The 27,045-nt window shown below is 47.3% G+C and overlaps 1 protein-coding gene across 1 annotated transcript in view; it reads right to left on the minus strand.

Moving 5' to 3' along the window:
- Positions 1-27,045, minus strand: part of LOC139276840 (E3 ubiquitin-protein ligase RNF123) — a 413,881-nt gene that overhangs the window by 192,504 nt on the left and 194,332 nt on the right. Inside the window, exons 26-27 of the mRNA XM_070894838.1 lie at positions 21,244-21,383; positions 13,092-13,280 (exon numbers count right to left, since the gene is read on the minus strand). Of these exons, the coding sequence (XP_070750939.1) occupies positions 13,092-13,280; positions 21,244-21,383 (329 nt within the window). The remainder of the gene's footprint in view (positions 1-13,091; positions 13,281-21,243; positions 21,384-27,045) is intronic.

Below are 27,045 nucleotides of genomic sequence, written 5' to 3' on the forward strand. Positions count from 1 at the left end.
GGTTGATGGTAAGGTGTACTCTGGCCTCTCATCAATTTCTATAGGTAGGAGAAGATGGAGCATTAAATATAAGACAAGGTAGTGAGGAGGGGGTAGGAAAGGGAACAGGGAGCAGACAAGTGAACAAGTAGGAAACACTATAGAAGTGAAAGGCAGGAAGCGGGAGTGTCAGGTGTCAGCCTTGGCTCATTGGTAACACCCTTGGCTCTGAGTCAGAAGGTTGTGGGCTCAAGTCCCACTCCAGAAATGTGATCACTATTCTATGCTGACATTCCCAATGCAGTACTGAGGGAGTGCTGCACCATCATAGGTGCCATCTTTCGGATAAAAATGAGTCCATAGGATCCAAGGCAAAGTGGCAAGTTGGATCCAAAATTGGCTCAGAGGCAGGAAGTAAAGAGTAATGGGTGCTTGGATGTGCAATTGAAGTGCCGTAACCTACAGGCTTACGGACCAAGAGCTGGAAAGTGGGATTAGGCTGGATAGCTCTTTGTAGGCCAACGCGGACATGATGAGCCGAAATGGCCTCATTCCTTGCTGTAAATTTCTATGTTGCCTTCTCTGTGCCCAGTACACACAACTGCTTCTTAATATCACATGTAGTGAACTGAATTGGTTGGTTGGTGGCTTCTATGATGGTGGGTCCTTAGGAAGAGGCTAAGTGGGATCATACACTCAGCAATTTTGGCTGAAGATGCTTGCAAACACTTCAGCTTCGTTTCTTGCACTCACGTTGGTTAAGGATGAGGATGGTCATGGATCCTCCTCCATTAGTTGCTTTGCTGCACACAGACATTTGTGACTGGATGTGGTCAGACTACAGCCCTTTCAGCTCATCCATTGTTGTGGGACCACTTACCTCTGCCTATTGACTGCTGCAATTCAGAGCACACTGCACTGCAGCTTCAGTAGTGAGGTCCCTCATTCTAAACTAGTACTGGTGCTGCTCCTGGCATGCCCTTCTACACTACCCATTAATCCAAAGCTGACGGAGCGTGAGGGATGTCAGCGCGATAAAATGCACAATTCTGCTGCCGATGATGGTCCACAATGCCTGATGGATGCCCAGTTTTGGGCTGCTAGGTCTTTACTGTGAAGAGACTTGTGGTGTCTTGTGGACCTAGTGAAAACACTATGTGGTTGTCTTGGCCAACAGTGATGCGACTACATTACAGTCTCTTCCCCCCCACCCCCCCACAAGCCTTCCTCTGTGCTCCCTCCAACATGAAGGAGTACTGATTTGTGAATTGAGGTAGCTGATCAATACCCGACTGTATAACGCTGTTCCAAGGATGGTGATGGAGGAGTCAGAGATGTTGGGTGACAGATACCACTCTGTGGGAACGATTATATAAGGCTGTTCCTTGACTAGTCTGTGGGAGATTTCTCCCAACGTGTGGAGTGGGGAAATCTAATGTGATGCCTGAGCCAATGCTGATAGGCTCCAGGAGGACTCGTTTGGGTTTTTAGGACAATCCAGCAGGTTTCATGGTCATTTGTTATTGAATTCAACTTGCCATGGTGGGATTTGAACTCTCAATCTCTTGCTTCGCAGTTTGACACTGTAACCACAATGCTAATTTCCCTAGTGTAAGTTTCCTACCTATTAACCCAAAGACATGCAGCAATGCCGTCTGACACATTGTAAATGGGCTTGTGACCACACAATGTGGGTAGTTTCCAACTTCGCCACCTGGGCGGTAACATGGCAAAAGTGGATCGTTCACCAGTGGCAACTCATTTCATTCTATTGTCTGTAATATATTTACTTGAGAACACACAGATAGCTTCTGTACAGTGATCTGCCTGGGCTGACTAGTGTCTGTAGGAGTAGTTGACAATGAGCAGATAGTGCCTCAAATGTCTTTTTGTCAAATCCAGTATATCACGTGACCTGCTAATTGCTGGATGACCTTCAGGCTACATCAAGCCGGCAGCATCCAACCTCCAGTAACTAGCAGCCCAGCAGGAGTAATGGGACGTCCAAGCATATTCCCCTCGCTCGCCCACTCCATTGCATCTGACCTTTACATTACAGATGAGATTGGAGGAGGTTTGAGAAGGTCTGACACAATGAACAGGATTACTGAAGCGGGCTTCAGGGGCTCTCCCCCGGATCAGCTGGGGAAACAGACTGCCCCGGCCTTCGGCTGAGAAACACAGACCAACGATGTTCCAGTTTTGATTCCATTTGTTCGTCGGCGTTTGCTGATCTCAGCCAGGGTGGAGCAAAGCTATATGACAATTGGTCTCAGTACTCCCGGGTTGGAGTGGGGGGTGAGGGAAGAGAGGAAAAAATCATTAGCCAGGGTTCCAGACTCACTGCAATGTGCGCTTGTGTGCATTTTTCAATGCAGCACTGGATGGGTTTAGTGGAGAAACTCCCAGATGAATACCCTGCCCCTCACTGTCTACACTACCATGTGCAGCATTAGCACTGGAGTGAGAGGGTAATCTCTGACGTTAAACTGTAATCCAGCAAGAGTTAGGAGGAGGGGTGAAAATTGGGAATTTATTTAATACCCAAGTCATAGTGAAGGGAAAACTGAACAAAAGGGCGGACTGCAGGAGTCCCTACATTACACGTGACTCCAGACACACAGCAATGTGGTTGACTCTTAAATGCCCTCTGATATGGCCAAGCAAGCCACTCAGTTGTATCCAACCGTTAGGAAAAACAGTAAGAGTAAAACCGGATGGACCACCCAGCATCGACCGAGAAGAGGAGGAGGAGGATTCGGACACGGCAAAGGTACACCCAGTCCCATCAAACCTGAAAAATCCTCCTCATTAACATCTGGGCACTTGAGCCAAAATTGGGAGAGCTGTCCCACAGATGAGTCAAGTAACAGCCTGAGAGTCATACTCACAGAATCACACTTTTCAGTCAACGTCCCAGACTCTTCTATCATTATCCTTGGTTATGTTGGTGGGTCAGAACAGACCCACTCGAGGTGGCAGCACAGTGGTATACAGTTGGGAGGGAGTGGCCCAGAGAGTCCTCAACATTGACTCCGGACCCCATGAAATCTCATGGCTTCAGGTCAAACATGGACAAGGAAACCTCCTGCTGATTACCACCCTCCCTCAGCTGATGAGTCAGTACTCCTCCATGTTGAACACCACTTGGAAGAAGCACTGAGGGTAGCAAGGGCACAGAATGTATTCTGGGTGGGGGACTTCAATGTCCATCACCAAGAGTAGCTCGGTCGCACCACTACTGACTGAGCTGGCCGAGTCCTGAAGGACATAGCTGCCAACGACAGGTGGTGAGAGAACCAACACCATGAAAAATCTATTTGACCTCGTCCTCACCAAACAACCTATCACTGTGCATGCGTCGAACTTCACATTTAAAACATTTCTCAGATAATGAAGCAGTCCATGCCCGCATGCAGCAGGACCAGGACAACATCGAGGCTAGGGCTGATAAGTGGCAAGTTACATTTGTGCGACATAAGTGACGGGCAATGACTATCTCCAACCAGAGAGAGTCTAGGCACCACCCCATGACATTCAATGGGATTACGATCACCAAATCCCCCGCCATCAATATCCTGGGGATCACCATTGACCAGAAACTTAACTGGACCAGGCACAAGAGCAAGTCAGAGGTTGGGCATTCTGCGGCAAGTGATTCATCTCCCGACTCCCCAAACCATGGGAACACCATCACCTGCAAGTTCCCTACCAAGTCACACACCATCCTGACTTGGAACTATATTGACCGTTCTTTCATTGTTGCTGGGTCAAAATCCTGAAACTCGCTCCCTAACAACATTGTGGGAGCATCTTCACCACACGGACTGCAGTGGTTCAAGGCGGCGGCTCACCACCACCTTGTCAAGGGCAATTGGGGATGGGCAATAAATGCTGGCCTTGTCCACATCCCCTGAATGAATAAAAAAAAATAACAGTGACTACACTTCAAAAAGTACTTCATTGGTTGTAAAGCGCCTGACATCATGAAAGCACTTTCTTTCCGTATATAAACTTCATGGCATAAATTCTCTGAATCTGCATGACCAGAATCAAGATGGGTCTCAGTACGGTTGCTTGAATGATCACAAATCAAACTACTGAAATGCTTCAATGGAAGTGGTGATGATTAGCACATTCATTTTAATCACCTGTTATCAGAAAATCTATAACTGAGTTAATCAAACCTAGCCGGCACTTATTGCAATCAACTGTCAATGTCACATGCAGTTTGAGAGATGAGCATTTGTTATGCTGCACTGAGCTGTATCTGACAGCAAGGTTACAGTACAGGTCCAGTCCTCAGTATTAAATTCCAAGTGTTATGAGATCGGAACGTGTAACAGAGAAGGTGCTTTTTAACAATGCTACAACGAATGGAGCATCGTGGGACTGAAGTCATTTGCCAAGACTTAACACAGCTGATTCCCTCGGGATTAAACCATTGAACCAACTTTCAGAGAAAACTCCATCCCTTTGAGACAGCAGCGAAGAGGGACGTCATCAAGGTCCAGGTCGGTGATTGGAGCGCGAGCAGATACAGCAGAAGTGGCGAGAGATTGTAGAGGGATGTGATCGGGACCCAGGAGAGGCGAGGGCCCAAGGGCCAGCCCACACTGCGATATGTGTGCGCACTAGGTCCGTGCAGCAGAGCTGGTCTCCAGTAGTCTTGGTTAACACTTGTCACTGGACCAAGACCTAGCTCTGTTAAGCCCGTGTGGTGGCTGGTGTGTAACGGCCACCCCACGTGAAAAAAATCCACGCAGAGGCATCTTCCACCCTTCAGGATCTGGAATATTAGGCCCTTCATTAAAATACCTGTGAACTCATCCTTTTTTGGCGTGGAAGCAAGTCATCCCGTTTCAAGGGATTGCCTATGATGATAACTGCATTAAAGCACACCAAAACCACTTCAATCCAGGGATTCCTTGTGAAACACTTGCACTGGAAGTTAAACAATGATTGTCTAAGAGCCTGAATATTGTTTCAGCATTTAGCATTTAAATGAGGAGCATGTCAGCCATGGCTCAGTAGGTAGCACTCTTAACACTGAGTCAGAAGCTCATGGGTTCAAGTCCCATCCCAGACACGAGCACATAATCTAGCCTGGAACTCCCAGTGCAGTGCTGAGGGAGAGCTACATTGACGGAGGTGCCGACTTTAAATGAGACGTTAAACCAAAGCCCCCGTCGGTCCTCGCAGGTGTATATAAAAGATCACATGGGATTATTCGAAGACAAGCAGGGGAGTTCTCGCCGTGCCTTAGTCAATATTTATCCCTCAACCAACATCACTGAAATGGATTGCATGGCCATTTATCTCAACAACAACTTGCATTCATATAGCACCTTTAACGTCGTAAAACGTCCCAAGGCGCTTTACAAGAGCGTTATCAAGCAAAATTTGACACCGAGCCACATAAGACGACATTAGGGCAGAAGAGAAGTAGGTTTTAAGAAATGTCGTAAAGGAGGAAAGAGAGGTAGAGAGGCAGAGTGGATTAGTGAGGGAATTCTAGAGATTAGGACCTAGCCAGCAGGAGGCTACCAGTGATGGAGTGATTAAAATCGGGGATGCTCAAGAGGCCAGATTTGGTGGAGCGCAAAAATCTCGGGGGGGGGGGTTGTAGGGCTAGAGAAAGTGAGAGAGTTAGGGAGGGGCGAGGCCATGGAAGGATTTGAAAACAAGGATAACATTTTAAAATCGAGGTGTTGCTTAGCCAGAAGCCAATGTAGGTCAGCGAGCACAGGGGCGATGGGTGAGCGGGACTTGGTGTGAGTTAGGACACGGGCAGCCGAGTTTTGGATGAACTCTAGTTTACATAGGGTAGAATGTGGGAGGCCAGCCAGGAGTGCGTTGGAAAAGTCAAGTCGAGAGGTAACAAAGGCATGGATAAGGGTTTTAGCAGCAGATGAGCTGAGGCAGGGGCGGAGACAGGCAATGTTACGGGGGTGGAAATAGGTGGTCTTAATGATGGCGCGGATATGTGGTCGTAAGCTCATTTCAGGGTCAAATATAATACCAAGGTTGCGAACAGTCTGGTTCAGCCTCAGATAGTTGCCAGGGAGAGGGATAGAGGGATGGAGTCGATGGCTAGGGAACTGAGTTTGTGGCTTTGGTCTTCCCAATATCTCATTGCTGTTTGTGGGACCCCGCTGTGTGCAAATTGGCTACAGTATTTCCTACATTACAGCAGGGACTACATTTCGAAAGTACATCTTTGGTTGTAAAGCGCTTTGGGATGTCCTGAGGCTGTGAAAGGCGTTATAATAAGCCCAAGTCTTTCATTCTCGACTTTTTTTCCCCCAAAGAGTTAAAATCCGCAAGCACCCTGAGGGTAAAGTTGATAAGGCCGCACAGACCGGGTTCAATCCCCGTACGGTGCTGACTTGACTGACCTAAGTCCGGGTAGCAGTGCGAGCACTGTTCACCTGCCTGAGCTAAGCAAACATTTGTTTGTACTCTGTGTCCAGTAACTCCTACTGGGAAGTGAGCTTGGGTGGGCACTGGAGGGGACAGGATCAAGCTGGGATCTGATTTTGCCCAGGGCCGAACTGCCTGCCAACACTCACTGCGAGATTCTTACTTGAAGAATGGCAAAGTACTCATCATCACCATCATAGGCAGTCCCTCGGAATCAAGGAAGACATGCTTCCATTCTAAAAATGAGTCCTTAGGTGACTGAAGAGTCCAATATGAGAGCCACAGTCCCTGTCACAGGTGGGACAGACAGTCGTTGAGGGAAAGGGTGGGTGGGACAGATTTGCCGCACGCTCCTTCCGCTGCCTGTGCTTGATTTCTGCATGCTCTCGGCGATGAGACTCAAGGCGCTCAGCACCCTCTCGGATGCACTTCCTCCACTTAGGGCGGTCTTTGGCCAGAGACTCCCAGGTGTCGGTGGGGATGTTGCACTTTATCAGGGAGGCTTTGAGGGTGTCCTTGTAACGTTTCCTCTGCCCTCCTTTAGCTCATTTGCCGTGAAGGAGTTCCAAGTAGAGCGCTTGCTTTGTACAGTACTGAGTACAAAGTACTGAGTTCTGATTGGCACCAGTGCAGTTGCACCCCAGCAAGAATCAACACCTTTAGGAGTGGAGGACAAACAGTGAAAATTGGCAATCTAAAACACCGCTCTGGCTGCAGGAAGTGTCAGACTGCCAGAGAATAAAACTGAACTTCCGTATTTTGTTGCCCTGTTTACACATGCTTTTCTTAGTGGACTGCAATGGTTTTCTCAGCAGGACTGTTTCCTCTCTTGCTGTCTTACTAATGAGCCCGATCTGCTTGCTGCAGTAAGGCAGGAAAAGTGTTGTGGAGTAATGGTGCGCAGTCTGACCTGGCAATGGTTCAGCAACATCACAAATTATAAAAGTCACATCAGCAGTGACCTCGAACACTCCGTGCAAATTCAATCATTGCTACAAAGGGTCTGGAGGCAAAGGGACAGGACAACAAAGTAGTGAGCAGCAAGTTGCAAGTCAAATTAATACAGAATTTAATTAACAGTGGCAGATTACATCATAAACAAGTGTGTAGTTTCAGTGGTTTATGTGAGTCATCCAAATCCTGTGATTAAATCATCGCCTTATATCTGTATTCTATGTCATCTGAAATCATTTTCATCTGTACACTGATTTACCAAGAAAATGGAATCAAATGACTGACAATTGTCAGTGCAAGGACACAGACTGAAGACTCTGACTTTGTCCTGGCATTTCAGTCAGTGCAATGGTGGCACGTTCAAGCTGTGTCCATTCGAAGTGTGAAGGGTTCAGTGGCCGAGTGATTGTGGTTCTGGACACATGACCCAGAGGTCGAGAGTTCAAAACCCACCACGGCAAATTGTGAAACGAAATTCAATAACTGACCACTAAACTGCTGGTGTGTTGTAAAATCCCAACTGGTTCACTAATGTCCTTCAGTGTAGAGAGCCCACTACCCACCTACCCAATCTGACTTACACCTGACTCTAGGCCCACTATACCAACCCTAATGCCCACAGCACAACTAGTATCTTGCCAATCCTGCCCACATACCAATATATTAAAAAAATACATCCAGTTGGAGGATTACGTATTTTACATAACATAATAATAACAGGAGTAGGCCATTCGGCCCCTCGAGCCTGCTCCGCCATTCAATAAGATCATGGCTGATCTGATCTTGGCCTCAGCTTCACTTCCCCTCCCACTTCCCATAACCCTTGACTCCCTCATCATTCAAAAATCTGTCTATCTCTCCCTTAAATACCTTCAATGACCCAGCCTCCACAGCTCTCTGGGGCAGAGAATTCCACAGATTCACGACCATCTGACAGAAGAAATTCCTCCTCATTTCTGTTTTAAATGAGCGCCCCCTTATTCTGAAACCCTGCCCCCTTGCTCTAGATTCCCCCACGAAGGGAATCAACCTCTCTGCATCTACCCTGTCAAGCCTCCTCAGAATTTTATACAATTCCAAACGTGGGTTGCATCTGGAGACGGCACTTTGAGCTGTAATACATTTGCGAGAAGTACTGGTGGGTACAGGCCTGTTGCTGGCAGTCATGAGAGTAATCGAAGGTGATGAATTAAGAGCATTTTACAAAAAGCTTCCTGCAGCAGCATTAACGCATGGTGTCTGTGTTATTTTTCCTCTGGTGCACGCGGATCAATACACTGAGTTAATCCAATGGCAACAATATTATTGCTAAACTATCGAGATTAAAGCGAATAAAAGAAATGAGGTAAATCGGGAAGTAGTGATTAGATAATAGGATTTCAAAGCCTGCAGATTGAGGAAGGTGAGGAGTTCCACAGTTATGAGATCCTGGGAATGGCTTGGAGTAGGAACTACAATACTCTCCATCATAGAGCATCATACAAGGCTCCAGTTCTAACACTGTTAAATCTCTCCCTCATTTCCCATACACTACAAGGCCTGCTGAGATTAAACAGCAAATATATTGCAGAGCTCGTCACCTTTGCTTAAACACTGATCTTCTCTGGTGGGAATAAACCCTCCAATCATCTTTCCAGAGTCGAGGATGACTTGCTTCCACACTAAAAATGAGTTCTCAGGTGACTGAGGAGTCCAATGCGGGATCTACAGTCTCGGTTACAAGTGGGGTAGACGGTGGTTGGAGGAACAGGTGGGTGGGGAGCCTGGGTTGCCATGTGCTCCTTCCGCTGTCGACGCTTGGCTTCAGCTCTCGGCGAAGAGACTCGAGGTACTCAGCGTCTTCCCAGATGCTTTTCTTCCACGTTGGGCGGTCTTGGGCCAGGGATTCCCAGCTGTCGATGGGATGTTGCACTTTTTCAAGGAGGTTTTGAAGGTGTCCCTGAAGCATTCCCTCTACCCACCTGGGGCTCGCTTGCCACATTGAAGCTCCAAGTAGAGTGCTTGTTTTGGGAGTCTCGCGTCGGGCATGCGGACAATGTGGTCCGTCAATCGGAGCTGGTTGAGCGTGGTCAGTGCTTCGATGCTGGGGATGTTGGCCTGATCGAGAACACTGACGTTGGTGCACCTATCCTGCCAATGGATTTGCAGGATCTTGTGGAGGCAGCGTTGGTGTACTTCTCCAGTGTTTTGAGGTGACTGCTGTACATAGTCCGTGTTTCTGATCCATATAATAGGAGGGTGGGTATCATTACTGCACTGTAGACCATGAGCTTGGTGCTGGGTTGGAGGTCCTGGTCTTCAAACACTCTCTTCCTCAGGCGACCGAAAGCTGCCCTGCCGCACTGAAGGCAGTGTTGGACCTCGTCGTTGATGCCCGACACAAGACTCCCATGTTGACAGTACGCTCCCAAGGTATGGAAAATGGTCCACATTGACCAAGGCCACATCATGAATTTTGATAATCGGGGAGCAGTGCCGAGTAGTGGGGGCAGATTGGTAGAGGACCATTGTCTTACGGATGTTGAGTGTAAGGCCCAAGTTCTCGTATGCTTTGGTGAAGGTGTTGACGATGGTTTGGAGTTCCGCCTTCGATTGTGCACTGACGACTCCCAGTGGCCGAGAGACGCAGAGTGTCCACAGTGCCTGGTCTGCCCTCAAGGCCTCCATAGTTAGCACCTGTGAAGAGATGCTCGGTCAATCGACCAGGAGACACCAAAACTGGTTCTGAAGGCCGAAGTCCAACAAAAAACTCACAACCTAAAGAACAGATGGTTGGTGGAGAAAGCTCGAGAAATCCAGCAACTAACCGACAACCACAACATGCAAGAATTCTTCAGCGCAGTCAAGACCACCTACGGTCCCAAGCACCCAAGGTCCTACCCCACTGCGGGCCAAGAACGGAAAGGTACTCATCAAGGACAGAGTGGCAGTCAGTGCCTCTGTCTTCGACGTGAGTGTCCTTGACTCCATCCCGCAGCATGCTACCAGTCACCACCTCAACACAACCCCAGCCCGGCATGAGTTACAAAAGGCCATCCGACAACTAAAGAACAAGTCATCAGGAGCAGATGGAATCCCTGCCGAAGCACTAAAACATGGTGGAGAAGCACTTTTGGCGCGAATACATGACCTCTTATCTGGAAGGAGGAGAGCATGCCAGGGGATCTCAGAGACGCCGTAATTGTGACCATCTTCAAGAAAGGCAACAAGTCCGATTGCGGTAATTGAGAGAGGAGTTTCCCTGCTGCCTGCCACAGGGAAAGTCATCGCAAGAATCCTCCTCAATCGCCTTCTCCCTGTGGTTGAGGAGCTCCTCCTGAGTCACAATGTGGATTCCGCCCACTAAGGGGCACAAACATAGAAACATAGAAAATAGCTGCAGGAGTAGGCCATTCGGCCCTTTGAGCCTGCACCACCATTCAATAAGATCATGGCTGATCATTCACCTCAGTACCCCTTTTCTGCTTTCTCTCCGTACCCCTTGATCCCTTTATCCATAAGGGCCATATCTAACTCCCTCTTGAATATATCCAATGAACTGGCATCAACAACTCTCTGCGGTAGGGAATTCCACAGGTTAACAACTCTGAGTGAAGAAGTTTCTCCTCATTTCGGTCCTAAATGGCCTACCCCTTATCCTAAGACAATGGACATGAAACCCTCCAATATATCACAGTCTGCCCACAGAATTAAACATACCACACAGCCTGAAACATCACATAGTGTCCCCCCCAGGAAATATCATAAAATGATATTTCACATCACAATACCTGGGGTTGGCATCACTATCACTTGGGCTATCTATAACACAGCAAAAACCACAACCAACCAATTGCTCTTCATCGAACAGTGCCATGGGATCTTTACATCTAGCCGAGAGGGCAGAGGGGGCCTCGGTTTAACAACTCATCCGAAAGACAGCAACTCCAACGGTGCAGCACTGAAGTGTCAGCCTAGATCAATGGGATTTAAATCCACAACCTTCTGACTCAGAGGTGACAGTGCTACCACTGAGCCAAGGCTGACACCTATACCAAAGAATCTGTCCAATGGAAATAACTACTTGATATATCCGACTGTCTGATCGGGGGGGCGGGGGGTAAATTAGTACACAAGAGTTTGCTCCTGACATTAAACATTCAAAATAGCATGGAGACAACTTGGATTAATATACCAGAGTCTGTATAATGGAATTACATGTCCAATATACCACAGGGCTACTGGGGCTAAACACCCAATATCTGCAAAAATATGCAAAAGGACATAGACAGGCTAAGTGACTGGGAAAACATTTGGCAGATGAAGTATAATGTTGAAAAGTGAGAGGTCATGCACTTTGGCAGAAAAAAAATCAAAGAGCAAGTTATTATTTAAATGGAGAAAGATTGCAAAGTGCCGCAGTACAGCAGGACCTGGAGGTACTTGTGCATGAAACACAAAAGGATAGTATGCAGGTACAGCAAGTGATCAGGGAGGCCAATGGTATCTTGGCCTTTATTGCAAAGGGGATGGAGTATAAAAGCAGGGAAGTCTTGCTACAGTTATACAGGGTATTGGTGAGGCCACACCTGGAATACTGCGTGCAGTTTTGGTTTCCATATTTACGAAAGGATACACTTGCTTTGGAGGCAGTTCAGAGAAGGTTCACTAGGTTGATTGTGGGGATGAGGGGGTTGACTTATGAGGAAAGGTTGAGTAGGTTGGGCCTCTACTCATTGGAATTCAGAAGAATGAGAGGCGATCTTATCGAAACGTATAAGATTATGAGGGGGCTTGACAGGATGGATGCAAAGAGGATGTTTCCACTGATAGGGGAGACTAGAACTAGATAGGGCATGATCTTAGAATAAGGGGCCGCCCATTTGAAACTGAGATGAGCAATTTCTTCTCTCTGAGGGTTGTAAATCTGTGGAATTCGCTGCCTCAGAGAGCTGTGGAAGCTGGGACATTGAATAAATTTAAGACAGAGATAGACAGTTTCTTAACCGATAAGAGAATAAGGGGATATGGGGAGCGGGTGGGAAAGTGGACCTGAGTCCATGATCGGATCAGCCATGATAATGAATGGATGAGCAGGCTCGAGGGTCGTATGGCCTTTTCCTGCTCCTATTTCTTATGTTCTTATACTACAGGGCCTGTCTACTGGGGCTAAACACCCAATATACCATAGGGCCTGTCTAATGGCATGATTTTAGCACAGGCAGGATCATTCTGTGAGCCATGAGCTCGCATGCCGAGGCTTGGGGAGATTTTAACTCCTGGGTCTCATTGCCATATCCAGGCCCCGACACCCAGCCGAATCTAGCAGAAATCACTGCCTGACTGGCGGGCGGGAGTGAAAATTCGGGTGGCAGAGGACCGGCCACCAGGGACCCACGGGATCAGTCCCTGGCAGTCAGGTTAGTGGAGGCCAGAAATATTAATCAACAGGTAGAACTGATTGCCCTTTATAACAGCACAACACTCAGTTCTGTGATCCACTTGCAATCAGATTTCAGAGTAAACTGATAATTATTCACTGAAACCATGTCAATTCCAGAACTGTCTCGTCAATAGAATTGAGAATGTAACTTGTGAAATGGAAAGGCTTCAGCCAAAAGTTCATTGTCTGGCAATTGTAGCATTTTAAGTGACAATTAAATAAACACAGACACACACACAGTACTGTACACTCCCAAAGAAAAAGAGCAATTTGATTTGCAATAGTGAAAGCACCTTTGGGGTGTGAGGCTTACCTGTGCAAGGCGTCTCAGCAGCAGTTCTGCAGACGGTCTGGACCAGTTCAGGAAGATCTCGGGGACAAGAGTGACGGTCATCTCCAGAACTCTCAGCAGGCTTACCGAGAGATCAAAGCAGGTGGCGCACACTTTCAGCTGGCGACTATCGACAAAGTTCCGCTCCGGACGCTCGGCTGCCTGCTGGATCTGCCAGGGCAAGGAAAGAGCAGCATGAACCGACAGCCCACTTCAACACTGAATCATGTATCAGGCCGCTCTCGCTGCTCGATCGCCAGGGCAAGGAAACAGCAGCATGAACCGACAGCCCACTTCAACACTGAATCATGTATCAGGCCGCTCTCGCTGCTCGATCGCCAGGGCAAGGAAAGAGCAGCATGAACCGACAGCCCACTTCAACAGTGAATCATGTATCAGGCCGCTCTCGCTGCTCGATCGCCAGGGCAAGGAAACAGCAGCATTGACCAACATAGAGCACCCCACTTCAACAAGGATCAAAACGAGACCGCATATAATGAGGGTCTTAACTGTGCCACCTCACACATATAAAAAGCTTTATACAGAGGACCCATGTTAATCGGCATAAATAATTTAAAGAGAGACACATATATATAAACATAGGAAAATGACAGGAAAAGACCAGCTGGTCCATCAAGCTTGCCTCACACACATGATGGCTGGAGATTCCTGGCTGGACCGTTGCTAACCCTCGCAGCCATTGAACTGGCTGGGAACAGAGATGCATTGAATGGGGCCGAGTTGGACGATAAGGTTATGAGGAAAGATTCAAAAACTTGAGTTCTGGCCATGAAAGGAGAGATGACCATACAGTATTAAGAAAAAGAAAATGTAGATCTGGAATGCTACTTGAAACTAAACCGAGCCCATCACATCTATTTCGCCTTTTTTTATTCTTTTCTCTTTACTCCTCCAAGGCCCCTTTATCCTGTCGTCATGCATCCTTTCATTTCTCTCGGATACCCTGCCCTCCCAAATCGCTACTCCAACCCTTCGGTACTCCTCGACCTTCCTACTCTACTTCTGCTGTCCCAGACTTGACTCCTTCTTGGATGACCCTACAGCTTCCCTCTACTTCTCGCTCGGCATCCTCTGAAGAGTCCAATGAGGCTCTTGTCGCCTTACAACCATCAACCCCAACTTCCCCATCCTACTCTCTCGCCGACTTTCCCCTCACCATCCCCCCAGTGCGCCGGCTGGGGGCTAATCTCGCCAACCTCCTTCCCGCCCCACTCACCCCCCCCCCCCAGCGCTGACCCTGTGACTCCGCCAATGGATCAGTTATTACTGCCCCTCTCCGCATCTCCCTCCAGAATGTCCGTTCACTTATGTGATTCCATCAACGTCATGGTCTTGACAGAAACCTGGCTGACGGGGTGATGACACCTTCTCCCTAAATAAAGCCGCCCCTCCTGGCTATACCTTTACCATTTGCCCCGCCCAAACCTCCGCGATGGCGGTGTAGTTCTCATCACTAAATCGCACCTTAATCTCTTCCCTTCTCCTCCTTTGAGCATCTCACCTCTTTCTATGTCTCTCCCCTCTCATTTCAAATCCTCGTTGTCTACCACCGACTCAAGCACCACGCCAAGTTTCTCACCCAGATATCTTCACTGCTTTCCTCGCTCAGCCTCTGCACCAAGCGACTTCTCATCCTTGGTGATTTCAACCTCCATCTTAACTCATAATGATCTCTCCTCTGAGTTCACTGCCCTCCTATCCGCTGTTAATCTCTCCCTCGATATAAACTCCCCAACCTATATTCACGGCTACACCCTCAACCTTGCCAACTCACGTGGCGTCGCTACTCCCATCATGTCAGTCACAGATAAGGCCGTGTCTGATCACTTCCTTGTATCGTTCTCCACCCACATCCCCTCACTCCCTCCCCCACCCCACCAACCACACTTCCTCCTGTTCCAACCCTGGAAAAAAACTCTCCCAGCAAATCATTTACAGCTGCAATTTCAAATTCCCACTGTCTATCCTTTGGAACGCTATTTACCATGACATTTCTGCATCTATCGATCTGCTCAATCACACCTTCACCTTCACCTTTACTGCCCTTGTCCCCACTAAAACCCTAACTCTCTCACCCTGGTCGGGTCCTCATCTCTGCTTCCTTAAGTCCAAAGTCCGCAAGGTTGAACATTTATGGTGGACAAGTGTTTCAGCCATTGATTGCCAGATCTGGCTGGACCACACAAAGCACTATCAGGTCATTGCTCTCCTCTGCCAAAACTGCTCACAATTTCAGGGTCATCTTGGAATGCAAAGATAACCCCGGCTTCTCTTCTCCACTACAAACAGTCTTCTTAAACCTCGCTTCCTCTATCTTCACCTCCTACATAAGAGCATAAGAAATAGGAGCAGGAATAGGCCATTTGGCCCCTTGAGCCTGCTCCTACAAGTGGAGGAGTTCATGGGCTTCTTGTCACGAAGATTAACAGCATCCGTTCAGCTGCCTCTGCCACTTCCACCCCTTCCCCTCCGAGCCAAACTTTCCCTAAGGCTCCCCCGCTGCCATAGCCCTTAACACGCATCTTTCTCTAGTTTCTCGCCTTATACCCTCTCTGAGCTCATCTTGCCCATGAGACGCACCTCCTGCTCCCTGGACCCTATGCTCACCAAACTGCTGACCACCAAATTTTCCTTCTTGGTCCCCATGTTAGCTGATATTGTTCAAGGTTCCCTCTCCTCAGGTTACGGTCTCCCTCCCCATCAAATCTGCCATTATCACCCCTTTTCTCAAAAAACCTACCCATGCCCCTTTACCCTTGCAAACTACCGCTCCATCTCCAACCTCCCTTTCCTTTCCCAAGTCCTTGAACGTGTTGTCAACTCCCAAATCCATGCCTGTCTTCCCTCAACTCCATGTCTGAATTCTTCCAATTATGTTTCCGCGTCTGCCACAGTATTGAAACAGCCCTTATCAAAGTCACAAATGACATCCTATGTGACTGTGACCATGGTAAACTATCCCTCCTCGTCCTTCTTGACCTGTCTGCAACCTTTGACATGGTTGACTTCACCATCCTCCTCTAACGTCTCTCCACCACCGTCCAGCTGGATGGGATTTATCTATCCAGTCGTAACCAGAGAATCCCCTGCAATGGCTTCTCTTCCTACTCCCACACCGTTACCCCTGGAGTCCCCCGATGATCTAGCCTCGACCCCTCCTATTTCTCATCTACATGCCTCTCCTCGGCTATATTATTCAAAAAAACTTTCCAAATGTATGTTGACAACACCCAGCTCTACCTCACCACCTTGACCCTTCCACTGTCTCCGATTTGTCACACTGGATGAACAGAAATTTCCTCCAACTAACTTATGGAAAGACTGAAGCCAATGTCTTTGGTCCCTGCCACAAACTCTGTTCCCTAGCCATCTACTCCATTCCTTTCCCTGGCAACTGTCTGAAGCTGAACCAGACCGTTTCAAACCTTGGTGTCATAGCAGACCCAGAGATTAGCTTCCGACCACATAAGCACCCAAGGACTTGGCCTTTGAACCAATTCAAAGCAGTCAAAATGCTCTGAGCTTAAATGTGTTCAGAGGCCAGGTTTTGTTGAAACTCCTGTGAGGAAGGCATTGATATTCTGCAAAGGATCAATGAGCCGATACTGATGCTAATCAACCCTTAGAAACACAGCCATCAGATGATAGAAAAAAATTAACTTAAAAGAAAATGTTCAATCAACTGCAGTGTACCTGCCAACGAACCGGAAGCTGCTGCCAACGACTTGAAGCTGCGCAGAATTCGCAACTACTTCAACTTCGTTGGCAGCAGTCGCAGCCTATTTTAAAAGATTTGTGACACTGAAAGAAACAGCTTTGCTGAGATACATCACTCACATCTACAGCCTTCAGAACAAGTTATAGCACGGATGTACCTAGAGGGTTACAATCAAACAACGGAACATGTGACAAGGATTTATGTCTGACTGCCTGAAGACTTAAACTGGAGTCCTAAATTCCAGCTGTTTGTGATTTAGTGCTTCCCTTGGGGCCCAACATGAGACAGTGTGATTCCCTATCAGGGGTTCAGTATCTCCATCTTACTCTCTACTGCTTTTAAGAAGCTTTAGAACTAATATCAATCACACAATATTTCTACGCATCTGCTGTTATTTGTAAGGACTTTCAAAAGCTACAGCCAAAATACAGGGGCGACGGTACAGATCTTTAATGGAGTGCGAGATGGGGCAGCTGGAAGGGCTGAAATCTGCATTACACAAAGGAGCTCCCAGCTAAAACAGCATAGCCTTGCCTGATTCCATCCTCTTCCCGGCAAAATCCCCATCCATGTTTGCATCTCCTGACATGACTTCTCCAACACTGTCCTCACCAGTCTGCCAAACCCCACTACTCTATAAACCCCAGCTGATGCAAAACTGCATACCCGCCTTGATGTAAAAGTCGGTTAGCCAGGTGAAGGAAAGAATACGAGAGTTGAGTCATCAGTCGTTTAAAGCTTTTATTTACCTTACATACCGTGCACCCCAGAGATAAGCTTTTCCCACTTCCCGAGCCTGCTCCCACATATATGAACAAATGAGTTCCCAATTAACATCCATCACCTGAATACTATTAACACTTCGCACGACATCTGACTCACCCATCACCCTCATCCATACCAATCTCTGCTGGCCCTCTGTCACATGGAATTCAAATTCCTCATCTCATTCGCAAATCCCTCCTTGGTCTTGACACTTTATCGTTGCATATTCCTGCAGCTCCATGTCCCAGCTTGTGCCCATCTGTCCTCCAATTGTGGGCCCTTATGCACCCTTGCGCTCGCTCCACCCCATCAGTGGCATAACCTTCAGTCACCTTGGCCCTACTCTTTAGAACTTGTTCCCTCATTCCTTGCACTCTGTACCTGCAAAAGGTACATTTTAGACCATGCTCTCGGCCGTGACTCTTGCAGCTGCTCAGCCTCTGTTCCTCCTTTGTGAAGCAAAGTTTGTTAAAGATGTCATATAAATGCAAGTTGCCCTTTTGTTCTTGAGCTCCACAGGCCAGTGTGTTACACGTGGGAACTGTATGGACTAAATAACATGATACACAGGGGTCAATGGATTGAGCAGTAGGCTGCATGGGGGAAATGCATGGACTGAGAGCAGTACACTGCATGGGGGAAATGCATGGACTGAGAGCAGTAGGCTGCATGGGGGAAATGCACGGACTGGGAGCAGTAGGCTGCATGGGGGAAATGCACGGACTGGGAGCAGTAGGCTGCATGGGGGAAATGCACGGACTGGGAGCAGAAGGCTGCATGGGGGAAATGCACGGACTGGGAGCAGAAGGCTGCATGGGGGAAATGCATGGACTGAGAGCAGTACACTGCATGGGGGAAATGCATGGACTGGGAGCAGTAGGCTGCATGGGGGAAATGCATGGACTGAGATCAGTACACTGCATGGGGGAAATGCATGGACTGAGAGCAGTAGGCTGCATGGGGGAAATGCATGGACTGGGAGCAGTAGGCTACATGGGGGAAATGCATGGACTGGTAGCAGTAGGCTGCATGGGGGAAATGCATGGACTGGGAGCAGTAGGCTGCATGGGGGAAATGCATGGACTGGGAGCAGTAGGCTGCATGGGGGAAATGCACGGACTGGGAGCAGAAGGCTGCATGGGGGAAATGCATGGACTGGGAGCAGTACACTGCATGGGGGAAATGCATGGACTGAGAGCAGTACACTGCATGGGGGAAATGCATGGGCTGGGAGCAGTAGGCTGCATGGGGGAAATGCATGGACTGAGAGCAGTACACTGCATGGGGGAAATGCATGGACTGGGAGCAGTAGGCTGCATAGGGGAAATGCATGGACTGAGATCAGTAGGCTGCATGGGGGAAATGCATGGACTGAGATCAGTACACTGCATGGGGGAAATGCATGGACTGAGAGCAGTAGGCTGCATGGGGGAAATGCATGGACTGGGAGCAGTAGGCTACATGGGGGAAATGCATGGACTGGTAGCAGTAGGCTGCATGGGGGAAATGCATGGACTGGGAGCAGTAGGCTGCATGGGGGAAATGCATGGACTGGGAGCAGTAGGCTACATGGGGGAAATGCACGGACTGGGAGCAGAAGGCTGCATGGGGGAAATGCATGGACTGGGAGCAGTACACTGCATGGGGGAAATGCATGGACTGAGAGCAGTACACTGCATGGGGGAAATGCATGGGCTGGGAGCAGTAGGCTGCATGGGGGAAATGCATGGACTGGGAGCAGTAAGCTGCATGGGGGAAATGCATGGACTGAGAGCAGTACACTGCATGGGGGAAATGCATGGACTGGGAGCAGTAGGCTGCATGGGGGAAATGCATGGACTGGGAGCAGTAGGCTGCATGGGGGAAATGCATGGACTGGGAGCAGTAAGCTGCATGGGGGAGATGCATGGACTGAGAGCAGTAGGCTGCATGGGGGAAATGCACGGACTGAATTATGCCATACAGTGTACAGGGTGAATAGTGCATCACACAGGAAGAGTGGGTATGGGAAAGTAATGTTCTCCCCTCCAATTACAATGAGCAGATGGAGCCCCATGTGACCATTCTTTATACAAGAGCCTGGACCAAGAATATTGGGCACATTTCCAACATCAGAAAGATAACATTGAAGACTGATCCCGTCCTCATGAAGCCTCCACACACGTGGAGAGATTGCTGGATCGTGATTAGGAGCAGAGCAGAGATTGTGTTTCCCTCTCACAGGGCAGCGATGCCAAACCGAATTATTGCACCCCTAGTGTTACCCGATTGGCTCATTCAGCACAGACCAGTGACTGGGCCTCAAATTTCCTTGTATGGCTCGGTGCCAAACCAAGTACCCAATGAGCCAATGGGGAGGGGAAATAGCAACTGATCAACGAGTGAGTATCTCAGATCTCGGAACTATACTAGAAACCCAGTTAAAAGCATGCAGCACTCGGAGCTAGGGAATTCAATACAGTGTATTTATGCTGAGTAATGTGTGCTTTTAGAAGGAACGACAGTAGGTGTCCTGCACTTATCTGATTTTCCCCATCTCATATTTTATTTATATTCAGTCTGAATGCACAGAATGGGATTAGAGTGAGGAAGATGATTGTTTACTAAAAGCAGATCTGTAAATAAGAAACAGATGATGTGATTTAGCAAGAAAGCCAGACAATTAGTCGCTGAAGTGGCTGCTTCCCAAGCCTTCAGCAATACTGGATTACTAATAACCCTGAAATATACTGAACTCAAACAATTTGATTGGTTTTTAATTCCATCGGCTTCAGGAAGGATCATTCACTGCATCAAAATTGCATCCGGCAAAAGCCAGGGTCTGTCAATTCTCACATAATCAGTAAACCTGGTGATTTTACTTAAATGGGAACAATCCTTGGGGGGGGGGGGGGGGGGAAAGAGGGGAAGAAGCAGTATTTTTGATTGGAAGTGATTGACACCCCATCCACCTTAAACATTCACTCCCTCCACCACCGACCGGCGCACCGTGGCTGCAGTGTGTACCGTTTCCAAGATGCACTGCACCAAGGCTACTTCGACAGCACCTCCCAAAAATCACGACCTCTACCACCTAATAGGACAAGGGCAGCAGGAGCATGGGAACACCATCATCTCCACGTTCCCCTCCAAGTCACACACCATCCTGACTTGGAAATATATTGCCATTCCTTCATCATCACTGGGCCAAAATCCTGGAACTCCCTACCCAACAGTACTGTGGGAGTACCTTCACCACACAGACTGCAGCGGTTCAAGGAGGCAACTTACCACCACCTTCTCAAGGGCAATTAGGGATGGGCAATAAATGCCGGCCTTACCAGCGACGGCCACATCCCATGAATAAATTTTAAAAGTGCTTATTCCAGAAAAAAAACATCTTATAAAGAAACGGAGGTGAAGGGCCAAAGCGTATCATGTAGAAACCATGGAGGTTCAAAACGGCAGGTTAAACAAATGAGGATGGACGTGACACATTAGGTAAGGCGCCGTTACCTCACAGTCAGAGCTGCTCATTGTTGGCAGGGTTATAGGGTGCTTCAGAGCAGAGAAGTACACAAAACATTTAGTAACGTTGGGTAGAATGGGCAAGATGATTGGATTTTACAGTGGTGGTGCGCAGGTCCTTACCTCCTGGATCATGCCAATGAACTCTGAGAAGGCCCAGTTCAGCTGATTGAGAACGCTGTTCAGGAAACTTGCTGCCATTTCACAGTCGGAGCGCAACAGGTCCGCCATGTGTTGCTGCAGCAGAGTAGAAGGACAAGGCTCTGGGAGGAAGAAGAAAAGCAAAAGTTAGCAGTTAATAGAAACTTACTTAGGTTACAAGCATCATCAGAGGACTCAGGATCTACCATGATGGATCATGAGGGAGAAATTGCAGCAAACTTTCCCCCCCTTGGGTGTCTCAGATCCCCATCCTCTGCTGACCAGAGGGATATAGCCAGGTGGAGAGTTCAGTGGCTTTTCAGCACTCCATTGTTTTTCTGAGCTCCCCCTCCCTTCCTTTCTCCAGACAAACAGAATTCTAGGCTGCAGATTCAAAGGTGGATCATGGGATAGGGCTGAGATTCTCCTGCTCATATTTACACATTGTTATTCGGAATGAATTTTGGATATGAAGGGGATCAAGGGATATGGGGATAGTGCAGGAAAGTGGAGTTGAGGCCATGATTAGATCAGTCATGATCTCACTGAATAGCGGAGCAGGCCCGAGGGGCTGAATGGCCTACTATTCTTCCTATTTCTTATGTTCTTATATTTTGAACACTATCTTTTACGTCTAAATGAGCAGGTATGTGTTAGGCGAGGATTTTGTAATGATGATCATCTGATACACCACAAAACAAAACACTAAAAGCTAGATAACTGCACACTTCCCCCACCCACTCTGATATAATCCAACAAAATGGGCCAGACAGTCTATTGGGGTTTTACAATAATTCTCAAGCAATAGACTTGCCTCTCAGTTTGGTGCTTGCCGAGAACAAGAGTGTCCGATTATTAAAATAGCATGATACTGATTTTAGAACATGTTACTCTCTGGTACTTGTGAGGCTCACCAATTTTATTCAAGACTGAATGGCATTTAGGGTTAGGGTTAGGCAAGTATGGTAAGTATGGTCAGCGAAGAGCTGTTTATGGATAAGATTTTGAACAAATGCACGAGTTGGGGCTTCTGTCTGCATTTTGTGCAGTGGGAGGAAGAGGAAGGATAGACCTTCAGGCTTATTTTCAGCTGGACAAATAGACTGCCTATTGAGAGAATATGCTGGGAATTTGTTTGTGAGTCCTGCTATCTAGAGCCTTACAAACTGGTCCTTGACAGTAGATCTGAAAGCCTACTCAACCAAAACATACAATTACATAGAATATACGGCACAGAAACAGGCTATTCAGCCCAACCAGTCTATGCCGGTGATATGATCCACTCCAGCCTCCACCCATCCTTGCTCAGCATCACTATCAGCATCACCCCTTTTTCCTATTATGTTTATCCAACCTCCCCTTAAATGTATCTATACTATTCATTTCAACCACTCCCTATGGTGGGTGTTCTCTGGGTAAAGAAGTTTTGCTCTTCCCCACAGGTGGAAATATTCTCTCTCTATCTACTCTATCAAAACCTTCCATAATTTTAAAGACCTCTATCAGGTCACCCCTCAGCCTTCTCTTTTCAAGAGACCCAGCCTGTTCATTCTTTCCTGATAGGTACAACCTCGCATTTCTGGTATCATCCTTCTAAATCTATTTTGCACCCTCGCCAGTGCCTCTATATCCTTTTTATATTATGGCGACCAAAACAATACACATTACACAAGTGTAGTCTGTCCAACGTTCAATACAAGTTTAGCATAACTTCCCTACTTTTCAATTCTATCCCTCTAGAAATAAACCCGAGTGCTTGGTTTGCTTTTACATGGCCTTGTTACCCTGTCACTATTTTTAATGATTTGTGTATTTGTATTCCCAGATCCCTTTGCTCCTCTTCCTTATTTAGAGTCTTATTTTCTAGGTAATATGTGACATCCTTATATTTCTTACCTAAATGTAATACATATCTGTGCTGAAATTCATTTGCCAATTATATGCCCATTCTGCAAGTTTATTAATGTCTTCTTGTAATCAGTTGTGGCCCACCTCAGTATTAACTATCCCCCCAATTTGGAGTCATCTGCAAATTTAGAAACTGTGTTTTTGATTCCGAAGTCTAAATCCTTAATATGAATTGTGAAGAACAGTGGTCCCAGCACTGATCCTTGTGGGACACCACTTTCTGCAACTATGAATAGCGACCCTTTACCCTGATTTCTCTGCTTTGCATCTTGAAGCCAGCTAGCTATCCATTCTGCTACTTGTCTCCTGACTCCGCACTCCCTGACCTTATTCATTAGTCTATTATGTGGCAACTTATCGAAGGTCTTTTGGAAATCTAGATAAATTACATCTACTACATTTCCCGTGTCCACTCTCTCTGTTACCTCTTCAAAGAATTCAAAGAGGTCAAGCAAAACGTTCTCTTTTGAAATCCATGCTGACTATTCAGTATTATATTTTTGGTTTCTAGATGCTTTTCTATTTTCTCCTTGAATAGGGATTTCATTATTTTTCCTACCATTGTTGTTAAGCTGACTGGTCTATAGTTCTCTGGGCATACCATCCAAACTAGTTCACTAGTCCGTTCTACTTGATACCATGATGTGTCGCTAATCTTTCATCCCACTCGGGCAACAGAGCTTTCGATGAGCTGAAGTTAATGCAGAGAATTAGAAATGTTTAGTTTGGAGGTGACAGTTTCAGCAACAGATACACTGAAACGGGTCAATGTTAGAGGAGGTGGTTTGTGTGCTGGAGAGGATATGAGGTTGTGAACTCAGCTTGGGGTTGAATTAAACCTCGAAGCTGCCAACAGTCTGGTTCAACCTGAGACAGTGGTTGAGGAGGAAGGCATCAGTGGCAAGGGGAGTTTGGGGCAAGGGCCAAAGACAATGGCTTCAGTTTCCCCAATATTTAACATCAAAGACTGGATGTCGGACAAGCAGTTTAACAGCAGGAAGGCAGTGGAGGGGTTGAGAGAGGCAGTGGAGAGGCAAATCTAGGTGTTGGCAGCGTACATGTGGAAACTGACCCCATGCCTGCAGATAATGTCAACAAGCACGTAGATGAGGAAGGAGAGGGCCATGGATTGATCCTTCGGGAACTCTGGAGGCAACAATGTGGAGGTGGGAAGAGAAGCCACTGCTGGAGATGCTCTGACCACGATTCAATAGGTAAAGGTGCACCCAAGGGGGGGGGGGGGGGGGGGCGGGGGGGAGAGCAGTTCCACTGGGCTGGACAACAGAGAGGTGTTCTCAGAGGATAAGAACATAAGAAATAGGAACAGGAGTACGCCATACGGCCCCTCAAGCCTGCTCCGCCATTTAATACGATCATGGCTGATCTGATCATGGACTCAGCTCCACTTCCCTGCCCGCTCCCCATAACCCCTTATCGGTTAAGAAACTGTCTATTTCTGTCTTAAATTTATTCAATGTCCCAGCTTCCACAGCTCTCTGAGGCAGTGAATTCCACAGATCCACAACCCTCAGAGGAGACATTTCTCCTCATCTCAGTTTTAAATGGGCGGCCCCTTATTCTAAGATAATGCCCTCTAGTTCTAGTCGCCCCCATCAGTGGAAACATCCTCTCTGCATCCACCTTGTCAAGTCCCTTCATAATCTTATACTTTTCGATAAAATCACCTCTCTTTCTTTTTAATTCCAATGAGTAGAGGCCCAACCTACTCAACCTTTCCTCATAAGTCAAACCCCTCATCTCCGGAATCAACCGAGTGAACCTTCTCTGAACTGCTTTCAAAGCAAGTATATCCTGTCGTAAATATGGAAACCAAAACTGCATGCAGTTTTCCAGGTGTGGCCTCACCAATACCCTGTATAGCTGTAGCAAGACTTCCCTGCTTTTATACTCCATTCCCTTTGCAATAAAGGCCAAGATTCCATTGGCCTTCCTGATCACTTGATGTATCTACATAATATCCTTTTGTGTTTCATGCACAAGTACCCCCAGGTCCCGCTGCACTGCAGCACTTTGCAATCTTTCTCCATTTAAATAATAATTTGCTCTTTAATTTTCTTCTGCCAAAGTGCATGACCTCTCACTTTCCAACATTATACTCCAGCTGCCAATTTTTTGCCCACTCACTTAGCCTGTCTATGTTCTTTTGCAGATTTTTTGTGCCCTCCTCACACACTGCTTTTCCTCCCATCTTTGTATCGTCAGCAAACTTGGCTACATTACACTCGGTCCCTTCTTCCAAGTCGTTAATATAGATTGTAAATAGTTGGGGTCCCAGCACTGATCCCTACAGCACCCCACTAGTTACTGGTTGCCAACCCGACAATGAACCATTTATCCCGACTCTCTGTTCTCTGTTACTTAGCCAATCCTCTAGCCATGCTAATATATTACCCACAACCCCGTGGTAGGTCAAAGTTTGCAGAGTGATCGAGGAGGAAGAGGAAGGATAATGCACCACAGTCATAGACACAGAGGATATCATTTGTGACTTTGGTTGTGACTGTTTTGCTGCTATAGCAGGGGTGAAAACCTGATTGGAGAGATTCAAATAGGAAATTGTGAGAAAGATGGGCATAGATTTCAGAGGTAACAACACATTCAAGGACTTGAGAGGAAAGGAAGGTTGGCAATGGGGCTGGGAAGACAGAAGGTAAGTTTTTTTGAGGCGGAGGGTGATGACAGCAATTCTGAAAGAGAGGGAACGGTTTCCAATATCAACTAGCATGGGAAGTCGGGAAATTAAGTCTTGGGAGCAGGAAGTGTATCTCAAGGATGAGGTAAGCTCAGAGAGGTCACGAGGGGAGATGGGAAAGAAACTAGAAAGAGACATGGATTCAGGGCGCGGGCAGGAGGGAGCCTTGGGGAGGGGGAGGCATGGTATGGTGGGTATGGCGATGGGGAGAAACAGCAGAGGCAGCTGAACAAATGGTCTGAATATTAGTAACAAAGAAGTCTATGAGCTTCTCGCTCTTGTTGGAGGGGAGGATGGAGGGGGCAGGGGACAGGACTTTAAGGAGAAGGCTAGTAGTGAAGAAAAGAAACTGGGGCTTTTCTTTGCTGTCCAAAGTGATGCTGGAGTAGTGGGTCATTTTGGCAGAGGAGAGTAAGGCCCTAAAAGAGAAGGCTCAGGGGTGAAGTAATAGAGGTTTTTAAAATTATGAAAGGTTTTGATAGAGTAGCTAGAGAGAGAATGTTTTCACTTGTGAGGAAGAGCATAACTAGAGGCCATCAATACAAGACAGTCACCAAGAAATCCAATAGTGAATTCAGAAGACAGTTCTTTACCCAAAGAGTGGTGAGAATGTGGAACTTGCTACCTCAGGGAGTGGTTGAGGTGAATAGTATAGATACATTTAAGGAGAGGCTAGACAAGCATATGAGGGAGAAGGGAACAGAGGGTTATGCTGATAGAGTTAGATGAGGAAAGACGGGAGGAGGCTCAAGTGGAGCATAAACCAACATGGACTGGTTAGGCCAAATGGCCTGTTTCTGTGCCGTATATCCTATGTAATCCAATAGCGCTTGATGGCAAATCTATGAAGTGATTAGCAGGCATAGAATAATAGTCGTCATAGGAGATTTTAAGTACCCCCAAATAAACTGGCAGGAAGATGTAGCGAAAGCAGAAAAGGGAATCAAGTTTTTATAATATATACAGGACTCCTTTCTCACGTAGTACATAAGAAATACAAGAAAAGAATCACTGCCGGATCTTGTAATGGGTAATGAACCAGAACAGACCGGAGAATCATAGAAATTTACAGCACGGAAGGAGGCCATTTCGGCCCATCGTGTCCGCGCCGGCTGACCAAGAGCTATCCAGCCTAATCCCACTTTCCAGCTCTTGGTCCGTAG

The sequence above is a fragment of the Pristiophorus japonicus genome, chromosome 12, assembly GCF_044704955.1.
Source record: "Pristiophorus japonicus isolate sPriJap1 chromosome 12, sPriJap1.hap1, whole genome shotgun sequence".
Taxonomy (NCBI): Eukaryota; Metazoa; Chordata; class Chondrichthyes; family Pristiophoridae; genus Pristiophorus; species Pristiophorus japonicus.